The sequence below is a fragment of the Gobius niger genome, assembly GCF_951799975.1.
Source record: "Gobius niger genome assembly, chromosome: 5".
NCBI classification, from domain to species: domain Eukaryota; kingdom Metazoa; phylum Chordata; class Actinopteri; order Gobiiformes; family Gobiidae; genus Gobius; species Gobius niger.
The window spans coordinates 3,372,628-3,385,520 of record NC_136856.1 but is presented as its reverse complement, the minus strand read 5'-3'; the positions used below and the strand labels follow the sequence as shown (position 1 = coordinate 3,385,520).

At 43.0% G+C, this 12,893-nt stretch overlaps 1 protein-coding gene across 1 annotated transcript; it reads left to right on the top strand.

Moving 5' to 3' along the window:
• Positions 1-11,242: 11,242 nt before the first annotated feature.
• On the top strand, positions 11,243-12,691 carry LOC306963448 (ladderlectin-like; the record flags this gene model as incomplete). The annotated part of the gene is made up of 6 exons (XM_079557015.1): positions 11,243-11,311; positions 11,387-11,405; positions 11,480-11,559; positions 12,035-12,166; positions 12,341-12,446; positions 12,600-12,691. 6 exons carry the CDS (start codon positions 11,243-11,245, stop codon positions 12,689-12,691), a joined length of 498 nt encoding a protein of 165 aa, XP_079413141.1.
• Positions 12,692-12,893: the final 202 nt, after the last annotated feature.

Sequence of the window (12,893 nt, the reverse complement as noted above, 5' to 3'; positions counted from 1 at the left end):
CGCGTTGTTACGGGGACAGGCTCTTCCAGCGTGCACTCACTCTCCGCCTACTTCGCCACATATAACACCAAAACGGAGTAGTCTGGTGAAGGGAATAACCAGGAGAAACCGACCACCTTCCCCCTGTCTCTTCCAAAGCGCGAGTGCTTCTCCGCTCGTGTCCCGCTCGGCCGTCTGTCTCCCGGTGCTTCGCCTCATGCGCGGCTCGTCCGCGGCTGCATCATGTCACCCGTGTCCGGGCGCTGCTCTCATGTTTTCTCTGCGCAGACTCTGGGCCTCACTCTCATTTAAACTCTCTTCTTATTGTGTCTGGTGAGTCTAGAGTATCAGGACAGTAGTTTGGCGAGTAGACGAGAGTAAAGCCGTGTCCGTGCCCTTTTTGTTGAGTTGAATCCACATGGTTCTCATGAGCGCAGTTACTTACAGTAACTCTGGTTCTCTGAATGTGCACAATCTAAAACGGATTGGGCGACACACAGACTAATTCTCAGCGGTAAGACAGAGACAACAGTCAGGAGCAGGTTTCAGTTAGTTTTAAATCAGCGTTTCCCAATCTGTGGGTCAAGGACCAGAGGTGAGAGAATGGGACCATTTGCCATTTACTATTTTAAAAAGGGAAATAGACTAGTAGTCGTCCTAAATACCAGTCTCACAGTGGTTTAGTGGTTAGTGGTCCTCACACAGGGGGTCGCTTTTATTTATTTTATGCAAGAATTCTATTGTGTATTGGCAGCTTTTCAAAAGAAAAATGTTGTTAGTTCTTATTTATTTGTACCGAAAATTAACCGAACCGAGCCCTCCAAAACCGTGAACCGAACCGAATACAATTTTAGCGTACCGTTACACCCCTATTTATTTGTATGGCACTTTTCATGCACATGTACAACTAAATGTGTCTCACAGCAACACCAGACACCCAAACACATTAAAGCATTGAAACACAATAAAATTACATTTAAAAATGATGTATATCTATATGTTAAAATGTGTTAAAATACAATCAGTTTCCATAGGCAGCAGTAAAAAGGTGTCCTTTTAGCCTGGACTTAGACACAGTCAGAGTTGAGGCCTGTCTCACATTATCACGGAGACTGTTCCGGAGACTTTTGCTGCGTGAAACTGAAGCGCAGCCTCTCCGTGTTTAGTCCTGACTCTGGGAACCACCAGGAGACCCCTCCCTGAAGTTCTCAGGGCCTGAGGTGGTTCATGCGGCTGTAACATGTCAGAGATGGACTTTGGCGCCCGACCATGAAGGGACTTTAGATTCTATTCTCTGAGTGACTGAAGCCAGTGCAGAGACCGGAGCACTGGACTAATGTGGTCGTATTTCCTGGTTCTGCTTAGGACTCGAGCAGCAGCGAAAGGCCAGTGAAGAGGCCGGTACAATAGTCTAACAAGACTTGAAGAGATTAATTCATGCATTTGTCTCCAGTCGGTTAGACTATTGTAACGGCCAGTGAAGAGGCCGTTACAATAGCCTAACCGACTGGAGACAAATGCATGAATTAATCTCTTCAAGTCTTGTTTCGACACTTATGTTTTTTATTTTAGCGATGTTTTTTAGATGGTAAGAAGCCCCTGATGTAATGGACTTAATGTGACTGTTACAATTCAGGTCTGAGTCCCTGATTACTTCGAGATTTCTAACTTGACTTCTCGGTCCCAGTGAAAGCATTTCAAGATGACCAATGACATCCTCTCTGTGTTTTTGTGGACCAAAGACAAATATCTCCGTTTTATCTGTATTTAACTGGAGGAAGTTATTTTGCATCCACGCACTAATCTATTACAATACACAATAGGTGATTCCTCCAGCCCGGTGGTTCTGACCATCAGCCTGGCTCCACATTTGGTCACATGACGACCCGCTGTACTGTCTGGGCCACTGTCGACCCAAATACAAAACAGGTGAGCGTTAAATGTGATTATTTCATATTTATTTCTGCTTTTACTCTCGCTCCTCCTTTACCTCCAGACGTCCCCGCAGAGACGGCCTCCGGTGGAGCTTCACAGTTCAGGCTGTGGAAACACCCCTGACCCTCAGTCCGGCTCCTAAGGAAAGATTATCTTCCATTTTACATCTGAGCTGATGGTAATCACTGCTCTGAATCTGAATGGGACGGGCGTCGTGGATAAACCGCTGCTGTAAATCTCTGCTTTATTTTGACGTCATTCCTTTGCTCCACCAGGACTTTATCTGACGAATTAAATCTTCCCAACACTGATGTACATTAGAACATGTTTATTTTGTACGGATTTAAAAACCGAGCATTTCTGTTTTTCTTGATTTATTAATGTAGATTCACATACGTTCACCCGCCCACTTGAATTATTTAGCACCTAAGAGGCAAAGGATTAATGGCGTCATTAATATGTATAAGGACACATATAGAACATGGGCACACATATGTTTGGAAAAGCGGTGCATGTTTGTAAAGGCAATGTGGCGAGCGCCTTCCTTTCTGATCACGTAGATCCTCGTAAATCCCTGAAGGACGGCGCTCCAGAGTCACCTGTGCAGCCTGATCCTCCGAATATTAGCGTCAGGGTTTTTAATTAAAGATTTCACGGACGAGAGGAGAGAAAAGGCGCCTCCACGAGCCGCCGTCTGCGTCTCGGCGTGGGACCCGGGCTAATGAAGAGTCGGCGAGGAGCCAGCGAGCCGTGAGAGAACTTCATGACGAGGACGACTAATTAAAAGGGATGAGTTCATTAGACTATAGCTGCGAGAACGTTTTCCCCCATGAGCGGCTTTGACTAAACAAAAACAGCAGAGAGCCACTTATACTAGAAGACATACGGATAAAGGACGAGACATTTCACCAAACCTCCATCAGAGACAGTCACAGAAAAAACACGATTCTGGTGATAGTCGCTGAATCCTGGCAAGAAATTCCAACTTCTGGCGAGCGGCCTCTTCTTTAGGAAGGTTGAATAAAGTCCTCGTAGCCAAACGTGCTTTTCTCCGTGACATTATCGTTATAAGAAAGAGAAACGGTAAGAAAAAAGAACGGGCGTGTCCAGAGTAGGTTAGAAAGAGCTCCTTCTTCACAGCTTTCAGTGTGAACATGACATCTGTTCAGACACTCAGGGGTGCGTTTGTTTTCTCCACAGGGGCAGCGCTAGTCTGGCCTTAGCCATCCTGAAACTCTGTATGTCTGGGTCTGATCTCAGTGGCCGCGTTACATCGGTTGAATTTCAATCTACCATTCAGCGAGCGGGGGAGGCGAGGCTTGTAGGTGACGTCAAGCATTTGCGCCGATTTGCTGGTTGTAGTTTGGCAACGGCGGCGGATATGAAAGTAATGGAAGCTCTTCAATCCGTCCTGCCTCGGCTCCAAATATCCAGAAATTAAAATTGAAGCCTTGGAATGTGTAAGGAATGTCCCCAATAGTTATAATAGAGCTATAATGGCTCGCTTAACTCACTCGGGCGCATTACATATGTCACGACCAAACTCTAGCGAAAATCAGATCCAATGGTTTCAAAGGAGTTCACCCCTCCCACCTGATAACGGAGCTCAATTTAGAAAGTCCAGACCCTTGTACGAAACGAGGGTCTGGAAACCTGGCAATTCAGGCCGTAAACATAGAATTAAGGCATTACATTACAGACGTCGAGCACTTCCGTTCCGCTCTGACGACACAACTGAACAACTCCGTGGTTTTCCAGCAGAGGGCAGAGCAGCTGCTCAGAGCAGGATTCAGGAGGATTGCTGAGAGCTGTGTGAATGAAGCCACAAACCACTCTGGGGGTGTTTTTGATAAGGAAATAGCTTAACAACATGGTGAAAAGCTCCAAAAAGTCAATTTTGCATCATATAGTCCCTTTAAATCTGTAATCCAGGGCTGAATACAAAAAGAAAACGGTCATACCCGCTCGCCACTTCGTACAGGAGGATTCTTAGGTCATCAAAACAAAAACTGTCCTGTAGGGCCAGATAATAGCAATTAGCATTCATCTTCCTACATGTTACCGGTAAACAAGTCACAATTTCATGGCATCATTATCCACATGTCAACATGGTAATAAAATCATTCAAAGTCAAAACAATGTTCAAAACTTCACTGGCGTCTCTGCCATTATTTCTTAGCTCCGCAGCGGTCATGGTAAACACACATCCGTGTTTACAACAAACAAACACAAACATGCAATAAATAAGAAGAGCTATGGACAAACAGCCAAAGGTAATATTAGGCACTCGATTCAGAATCTAGAAAAAGAGTAAACGAATAAGTATTTCCCGCCGTCGTCCCCCATGCGCACTCTCAAACACACTCTCATTCACTCATCCTGGCCTATTGTACATGTTTTTAGTGGGAGGGGAAACCTACACAGACACGGGGAGAACATGCAAACTCCACACAGAAAGGCCCCGTCCAGGTGGGAATCGAACCCGGGACCTTCTAGCTGTGAAGCACGATAGTCTATAAGAAGCCTTTCTAATTGGGTAAAGCTGATCTGGAGGAAATGTGCCGGGTTAAGGCGGGGTTAAGAGGTTTGCCAAAAACGTGATCACAGTCAGTTACAAAACCACAGGCGTTTCATAACACCCAGGCGTTTCATAACACCCAGGCGTTTGCTAACACATAATGGCTCTTATGATGTTTTCTAAAGCTCAGATTGGCTCTGAATAGAAGAAAACATATCTTGCCGTTATTTCCATGTGGTTAAATGTGCCGAGGTGACACTAAAGGTCGGGCAGTGATTACTCAACACGTTCACAGCACTTTGGAAACGGCAAACTGAGGCGCCGCAGATTCACTAATGCTCCATCACAAAGAGCGAAGCACGTTTTAATCACGGGGAAAAGAAACGTACACGGTGTTCGAGAGGGAGGAAGAAAAGAGTGACGTCTGCAGCTTTACAATCCTGTAATGAAGAGAGAAGAGACGACACGGAGGAGACGCTCAGGAAAATGTTTTCCTTCATCGCCTCCTACACGACTTAACTGTGGCTCCAACTCATTTCTAGCTCCTGCAAAGTCCTCTGCACATCCTGAATCTTCCTGCGCATGAGTTTGTGTGTTTTAAAGCTGCACAGTGGAGTTTACCATCATGACCACTGAAAAATACATCGTGAAATTACTGAGCTTCCATCTGACTGAGATTTACTTATTTTTTCACTTACAAAATGATTCTCGTAAGTCGAAGCAAACATTACATTTTTTTGTCATGATTTAGCTATGGATTTGTCTTGAGGATGTAAACGCAAAAAAAAAACAAAAAAGCGCTAAAAAGTGACCAAAAAAGTGACAAAAATGACAAAAACTCAACAAAAAGTGACAAAAGAGCAGCAAAAAAGTAACAAAAGAGCAAAAAAGACAATAATCCAGCAAAAAGTGGCAAAAATCCAGCAAAAAAATGACAATAATCCAGCAAAAAAAATGACAAAAATCCGGCAAAAAAGTGACAAAAATCCAGCAAAAATGAAAAAAATCCAGCAAAAATGACAGAAATCCAGCAAAAATGACAAAAATCCAGCAAAAAAAGTCAAAAATCCCCCCCAAAAAGACAAAAATCTGGCAAAAAAGTGACAAAAATCCAGCAAAAAATGTGACAAACAGCAGCAAAAAAGTGAGAAAAATGCATTAAAAAAGGTAGCAAAAGTGCCATAAAAAAGTGACAAAAACACATATGGGAAACAAAAAGTGATGACAATGGCAAAGAGGAGATAAGGCATTTGGTTTTGGCGGGTGGTAAGAGGTTAAAAGTATAGATAGCTCGTCACAGTGTCACATACTCACATGAATAAAGTCACGTCCAACGTGGGTTCTGATGAATGTTGCCACAGCACATCGACGAGGGAAAAACTGGCACCGTTAGCATTAATGCACCATGAAGCTAATGTTAGCATTATGGTTAGCACTTGCTCCACTCTGTGTCTCAGTATTTTAATCCTTCCTCGGAAGCTCAGCAGGAGGGGCCTGGTCGGGATGGGAGACGGTTCGGGAACACCAGGAAGCCTGATTGCAAATTGGTTACCTCGCTTCCGTCAATCTACCCCAGGGCAGCTGTGGCTACAATAGTAGCTTACCACCACCAAGTACAGTGTGAACGAATAAGGCAATGTAAAGCGTCTTTGAGTGTCCAGAAAAACGCGATATATAACCAATGCATTATTAGTATTTGGTAAAAGAGTATTTCTGGCAGCTTCAAACGTGTCCATTTGTGGGCGTAGTGTAATGATGAGAAACCACCTATTTCACCATCTCTTTCTTGGGCGGCACGGTGGTTAGCAGTCGTGCTTCACAGCTAAAGGTCCTGGGTTTGACCCTTGGACAGACGGAGCCGTTCTCTGTGGAGTTTGTATGTTCTGTCTGTTTCCTCCTGGTACTCCTGTTCCCCCTATTATTAAAAACATGTACATTAGGGTGTGCATGTTGAGTGGCTGGTGGTGGTCGGATGGCACAGATGGGCGACTAACGATAGCCTACCACCACTGAGTGTAGAGTGAAAGTAAAATACTTTGTGAAAGGCACTTTACAAATGAAGTCTTTTCCTTTCCTTACTGAAAAAGCTGCTCTCAGATCCTTGGATTTTGTCATTTGAAATAAAGGTTTTCATCAAGAATTTGGATTAAAATATCCTATTTCACATGGAAACCATCCACTCTGACCAGGCGGTCTCTCAGAAGAGGCTCCTGAACCGCTCTTTGTCTGACCTTCAACCAGGACCTGTTTGCCCCGACAGCTGTGCCTCCACCACATTGAAATCAGCACGGCACAACCCACGGCAAGGTTTAAAGGTTCTGTATCTATTGCTGAAGTCTGTTTGCAATTACAATGTTTACTCATATTAAGAGTAATTATAAAGACGCCCATGTTGGTTCTTTCACAACATAGTAGCCACAAGATAAACCACCAGATAAAAGTGGTTCATGGCAAACCACAGAGAGAAAATGTAACTAAAAACAGTCATGAATAACACTTTCCTTTAATTGCTTCTGAAAAACAGGAGCAGATCCGTTTTATGAATGCCCTCCCTCTGCTGTCTCTGTAGCCTCTGCGGTGGTGATGTATAGAGTGCAGTCACATAATGAGAGGTCAATGCGCTGCGTCCGGTCTGGTGTAGTTACAGTGGGATCCGATGGAAAGTCTCCTTAGGCCTAATCAATGCTGACCCAGAGTTCAGTGTCGATGCATGCATACTGTAAGAATAACTCACTGCCTATTGACGGCTCCACAGGCCGCGTGATGCGACGGTCAATGAGGCGAATCACTGGACAAATGGAGGGTTTAGGTGGAAAAAGATGAAATAAAAAGGACAATTCTGAACCTACAAGGGAGGGGGGTTTGTTTATTGGATAGTATTGATCTAAAAATGGCAAGAAATCAAAGTTCCTGTACGATTATGACGCCACGAAATACAATAGACAGTTTTACCAGCCCCATAGGATGTTTATAATAAATGTAAAACACACTTTGCACTGGAACAATAAAGATCATGTGACCCGAGGTTCACCATAATCAGAGCACACAGAGGCCTGCAGAGTGACACTACAGGTCGTCAGCATGAAATATACAGCGCTGCGCTCTTATATAAGTGCAAAACAGTGTTCTCTATTGACAGAACAGCAGCTTCATTAACATGCATGATGTCACTAATGTGGAGGGTCCAATATGAAAAGTGTATCACTGCAAAGCTGTATTATCCATGTCCTCGGTCGTCACTCCATCAGAATACAGACACATCATCCTCTCCTCCATGTTTTGCTCCTGGTCCATTTTGTACTGATTTGAAAATGTTTGTCTTTAAAGCGGGGGTATTAGGCAAAATCGACTTTTTCAAGCTTTACATCATGTTATTATGTCACTCCCTCATTAAAAACATGCCTGAAGTGTTGCCTTGGCACATTCACGTATTTTTGAGTCATCTGTAAAAACTCTGATGGCGGCCATTTTAGGGATAGGTTTGCCTGAGTCCTCCTAGGAACGCCCCCACCTCCTGGAGACGCCTCCGAGCTTTCGTCACCAGTCGAGTAACCAACCACTGCTCCTCAGCAGAACCCCCTCCCCACTGATGCCACAGACAGCGTGTGGAGGGGGCGTGTCTGAAAGGGTCAGAGGTTCTTAAAGAGACAGAGGCCTTTTTCAAGACATTCACTACAGCCATTTTGAGAGAGACATTTTATACAAGGCAGTTATTCTAATTTACTGCATTTACAGACCAACAGAAGGTTTGCTCATCATTGTAGTGTGATATAGACTGGTGCTATGTGACTGAAAAAAGCATAATACCCCCTCTTTAAAGCACTTCATGGCCTTGCTCTGTCATTTTTAACTGAGATGTTAACTATGGTTCTAGACGTGCCCATGTCCCAGTACAAACAGTTCCTTTGCTGGTGCCTAAACTGTGGAGCAGCTCCCCCTATAGTCTACATCAGGGATTGGTGGGACGATTTCCTTCATCCTCAAAAGACTGAGGGCCGAACCCCCCAATTACTGCCCGAAGTAAAGCATCACTTACAACAAATGCCAGCTGTAAGTGGGTGTTCAAAAAGAACTGACTTTTGAGTACCTTAACTTCTTGCCTTAAAGCAGTACTAAGTAACTCCTGCCCCTAGAGGCCATAAGCGTCACTGCAGGTGTCGTAGCATGTTGTGTTTTTTTACTCATCAATGGTGAGAGTAAATACTACGCTGACAGAAAAGACAAAGGGACAGAGGGATATTGCAATGATTTTTTTTCATTCAAATGTGGCTGCAAATACTGTTCAAGTGGCGCTAGCCGACAGTTAGCTTTGCCCGTTAGCCTGTTAGCTTCTTCTTTGTGATTCTATTAGTGTGTATTGGTGACTCCGACCCGGTGGCAGCGAAGTTGCATTTGTGGTTTTCTGGCCAGAGACACCAGGGGGAGATGAAAGACCCCCCAATCATCCCTTTAACACTTGTCTTACCCCAGAGGAACTACGGGAAGGATTTATTAAAGTAAACAAGTTACTTAGTTCTGCTTTAACCAAGCTCATTCTCTCCAGGTCGGCTTTACCCAAATGTAAAGTTTACAGCCTATAGACCAGGCCAGACTCATTGGAAAGGAAAGAACTGATCGTGACTTTTCTGTTTTTGTTGCTTTTTCATCTTTTTTTTGTTGCTTTTTTGTCTTCTTTTCACCACATTTTCGTCACAACGTCTTTTGTTGCTTCTTTGTTTCGTTTTTGTCACTTATTTGTTGTGTTTTAATCTTGTTTTTGTTGCTATATTGAAGCTTTTAGATTTGGGTCAAGCTAAACTGGAGAAAAACTGGTTCCGGTGGGGGTTGAGAGATGGACAGGACTTTGATCTCTGATTTGTGTAAAGTAATTTCTCAAAATCATCTTGAGGGCCAGACCTTTTAGGCTGGAGGGCCGGATTTGGCCCGTGGGCCCCTGGTTGTACATGTTCTCTTTAAAGTCCAGGCTAAGACACATCTCCTCAAACTGGTTTAATACTCACTGAATTATAGCTAGGATGTTTACATTACGGGCCGGGTAAGTCCGTGGTACTTACTAGTAATGACAGTGGTACTTACAGTGGTACTTACAGTGGTTCTTCTTGGTACGTACAGTGGTAATTAGAGTGGTAAGTACTAGTATTTACAGTGATAATTCTAGGTTTTTATTGTGGTACTAAAAGTCATAATTACTAGTCATTAGGGGTTAGGGAGACACAGAGTTACCACTGTATCTCTCAGTACTAAGAGATATAGTGGTAACTCTTAGTAATGAAGGTCATACTTCTATGTACTTTGGTACTTTAAATGATAGTTTCTAGTAGTTACAGAAATACATCTATGGTACTTATTGGTAATTCAAGAATACTACAGCAGCAATTCATAAGTATTAAATGTGGTACTTCTACAAACAGACGTAATTTCTAGGATTGTGTGACTTTAAAACAACATAAAACAGCAATAGGGAAAACAAGAAGTACCACCTTCAGTACTAAGAGCTACCACTGTATCTAGAAGTATACAAAATTTGTAATTCTCACTATAGTATCCTTTAAGTACCACAATAAGTACCTAGAATTACCACTGTAATTACCACCATAAGTACCATTGTAAATACCACTGTAATCACCACTTTAAGTACCAATGTAAAGTGTTACCTTAAAGCAGGGGTGTCCAACTCAAATACACAGTGGGCCAAAATGTAAAACTTGAACAAAGTCGCGGGCCACCATTGAACAAATGAACCTTTTAATATGGACCCAAACAAGATTTGCTTTAACATTGAATATGGAACAAGCAACACTTATTACTATACAATATATAACTTAATAGTCCAGATATGCAAAATCTGAAAAAAAAAAAGTATACCAGTGGGCCAGCTAGAGTAGTCATTCGGTATTGCCTCGCGGGCCAAATATAATTACATTGCGCGGGCCAGAGTTTGACACCTATGCCTTAAAGGGTTTTAGTGTTCTGTTCTGTCCTGGTGTGGTGAATGAAATGCTACAAAACTTCAAAGTCTATACTTTCTTTTTGTAATTTTCAAGCACATTTACTGATCAATAACCATGTGCTCTTTATGTCTCTATACAACCTTTAAAACCTTCAGAAACTAAACTTTCATATATTCTTTAATGTATTTTCCTCGTGTAAAGCATACTTGAATCTGCTCTCAGTGACGTTTCCTTCACGACTGCGATCGATGCTGGAGTTGATGAATCCGAGCAGATCGAATCACTTCCCGTAAAGACTCTCATAAATCCTTAAATATGTTCATAAAACTCCAGCCTCGCGCAGAGACTCGAGCTCATCTCCAGACCAAAGCAGAAAAATCACACAGAAACGGCCTACTTTGCTTTTCATTCACTGTAGCATCCGTACTTTCTACTCCACTACAGTTTTGGACTGGATGAACCGAATTTTGATGTTGAAGACGTGATTTCTGCGAGTGACCAATACCCATTATCATCAACATTCCAACACACAAAGGCTTGACATGCAGAAATGAATGAACTTTTTCCACAATGTTCTATTCAAGGCTGTTGAATGCTGCTGTAAGAATGCGTCTGTCTGGTCTTTCAGGTCGAATACCTGCTTGACTCGACTGGCTTGACTGGCTTGACTAGTTTTACTGGCTTCATGGCTGTGCTCTTCCTGTTGTGGTGATGTATCTCCTCTCACTGCTCCATAAAAGCAGCTCCTCTTCTCCAGTCCTTCACTCTCCTGACTCTGAAGTGAAGGTAAGTCTCCTCACGGCTCAGGTCTGGGCTTTTACTCACAGATCTTCTCATTAGTGGTACTTGATGATTTCAGATGGCTGCCCACTGCCCACTGATCGCCTTCCTCTGTTTGTCCGCTGCTCTGCTGACGGCAGGAGCTGCTGTAAGTTTATCTCATTTATCATCATGTCTTTTTGATCAGGCTTTAATAACTCTGTTCATTGTTCCTCACTCACAGGCCGTGGGAAAAGACCAAGGTGAGTTTGACCACATTCACTTTAATATACAGTTCACTTATTCATTTATTATTAATATTATTATTTTAATAAAGGCTGTCCTGAGGGCTGGACTCTGTTTGGAACTCGCTGTTTCAAGTTCTTCGATTCTAATTCAACTTGGACAGAATCAGAGGTAAAGCACTGATAATAACAACGATACTCTTCAGTGGTTAGAGCGGACTTTGGGAGGTGAAAGGCTGTGGATAGATCACATGTAACAGAAGGTGTTTAAGTTAAATGGCTTTATTTTTTAAATGCACTGTAAATCATTAAATACAGTGTGCTCTTGTTTGAGACACTCTCAGAAAGTCAGAGCAACTGTTAGTCTCCCCAGGGAAGGTTTCATTCATCAGATAAAATATTGTGCAATCTGGAGTTTTAATCTAGAATATGTTGTTTAAATCAGCCGGATACTGTGATGAAAATTAGGATTACTTTCCTTCAAATGAAGAAAAGAAAGTGATTTTTATAGCTGCGATTACACTACTTCTATTATTGTATTTATCTATTGTTTTTGATGTTTTTATGTTTGTGTTTCTTCAGCATCCTACAAACATGACCACGACAACCACTAACCCAAAGCTTCTAATTTGTCTTTTTCTCTCCAGAAAAGCTGCCAATCTCACGGTGCAAACCTGGCCTCCATCCACAGCGCTGAGGAGAACGCCTTCCTCATAGATCTGATCGGAGAGGCCACTGGAGGATACTCGTCGTGGACCTCGATCGGTGCACAGTTTCAGGTAACGTTTAAAACAGAAGTTCTGACTGTGGCTGTAGGACTGATATAAACGGGTGATGTTTTGAACCATTTTTCGATGCCCGAATAACTTATATATGTTCCAAACATCACTTAAATCCTGATAATGGAGTCGAGTTGTTGAGAGTTGAAATGTCGTGTGTCAAATTGTCATCAGGATGGCTGGACGTGGACCGATGGATCTGTTTGGGACTATTCAAGCTGGATTGAACTTAATCCGAGTTTCTTTAGCTTTGGGGACTTCGTTACGATCTACTGGCCAGGTAACGGGTCACAAAAACCTGTTCAAAACAAAAGTAGATAAAAGTATCCTCCAATGAATGTTACACGCACCATAATGTCTGTAGCCCAAGAGCAGATCATGGATAAAGTTCTTCACTAAACTCAAACTCTCTTTCAACCTCCACCCAATCTAGAAACGGTTTGGAATCCTATACCGGCGGCCATGCCTCTGGACTTCTTTCCTCTGGACCACATCTGTGCCAAAGACGCACGTCCGGAAGCTTAACCCGAGTCTGAGTCCATTTACTCTGTGTGACCCTCGACCCGGCTGCATCTGACCCACTGCTGTAGCTCTGGCTTCTGAGGAATAAAACTTTTGTTTTCAGGATCAACCTGTGTGTCTGTTCTTTTTGTACTGTGGATCGGCTGAACTGACACGAGAGATTCATTTGTCACAGACTTTGACTGAATAGTTATTAACCCAGTCA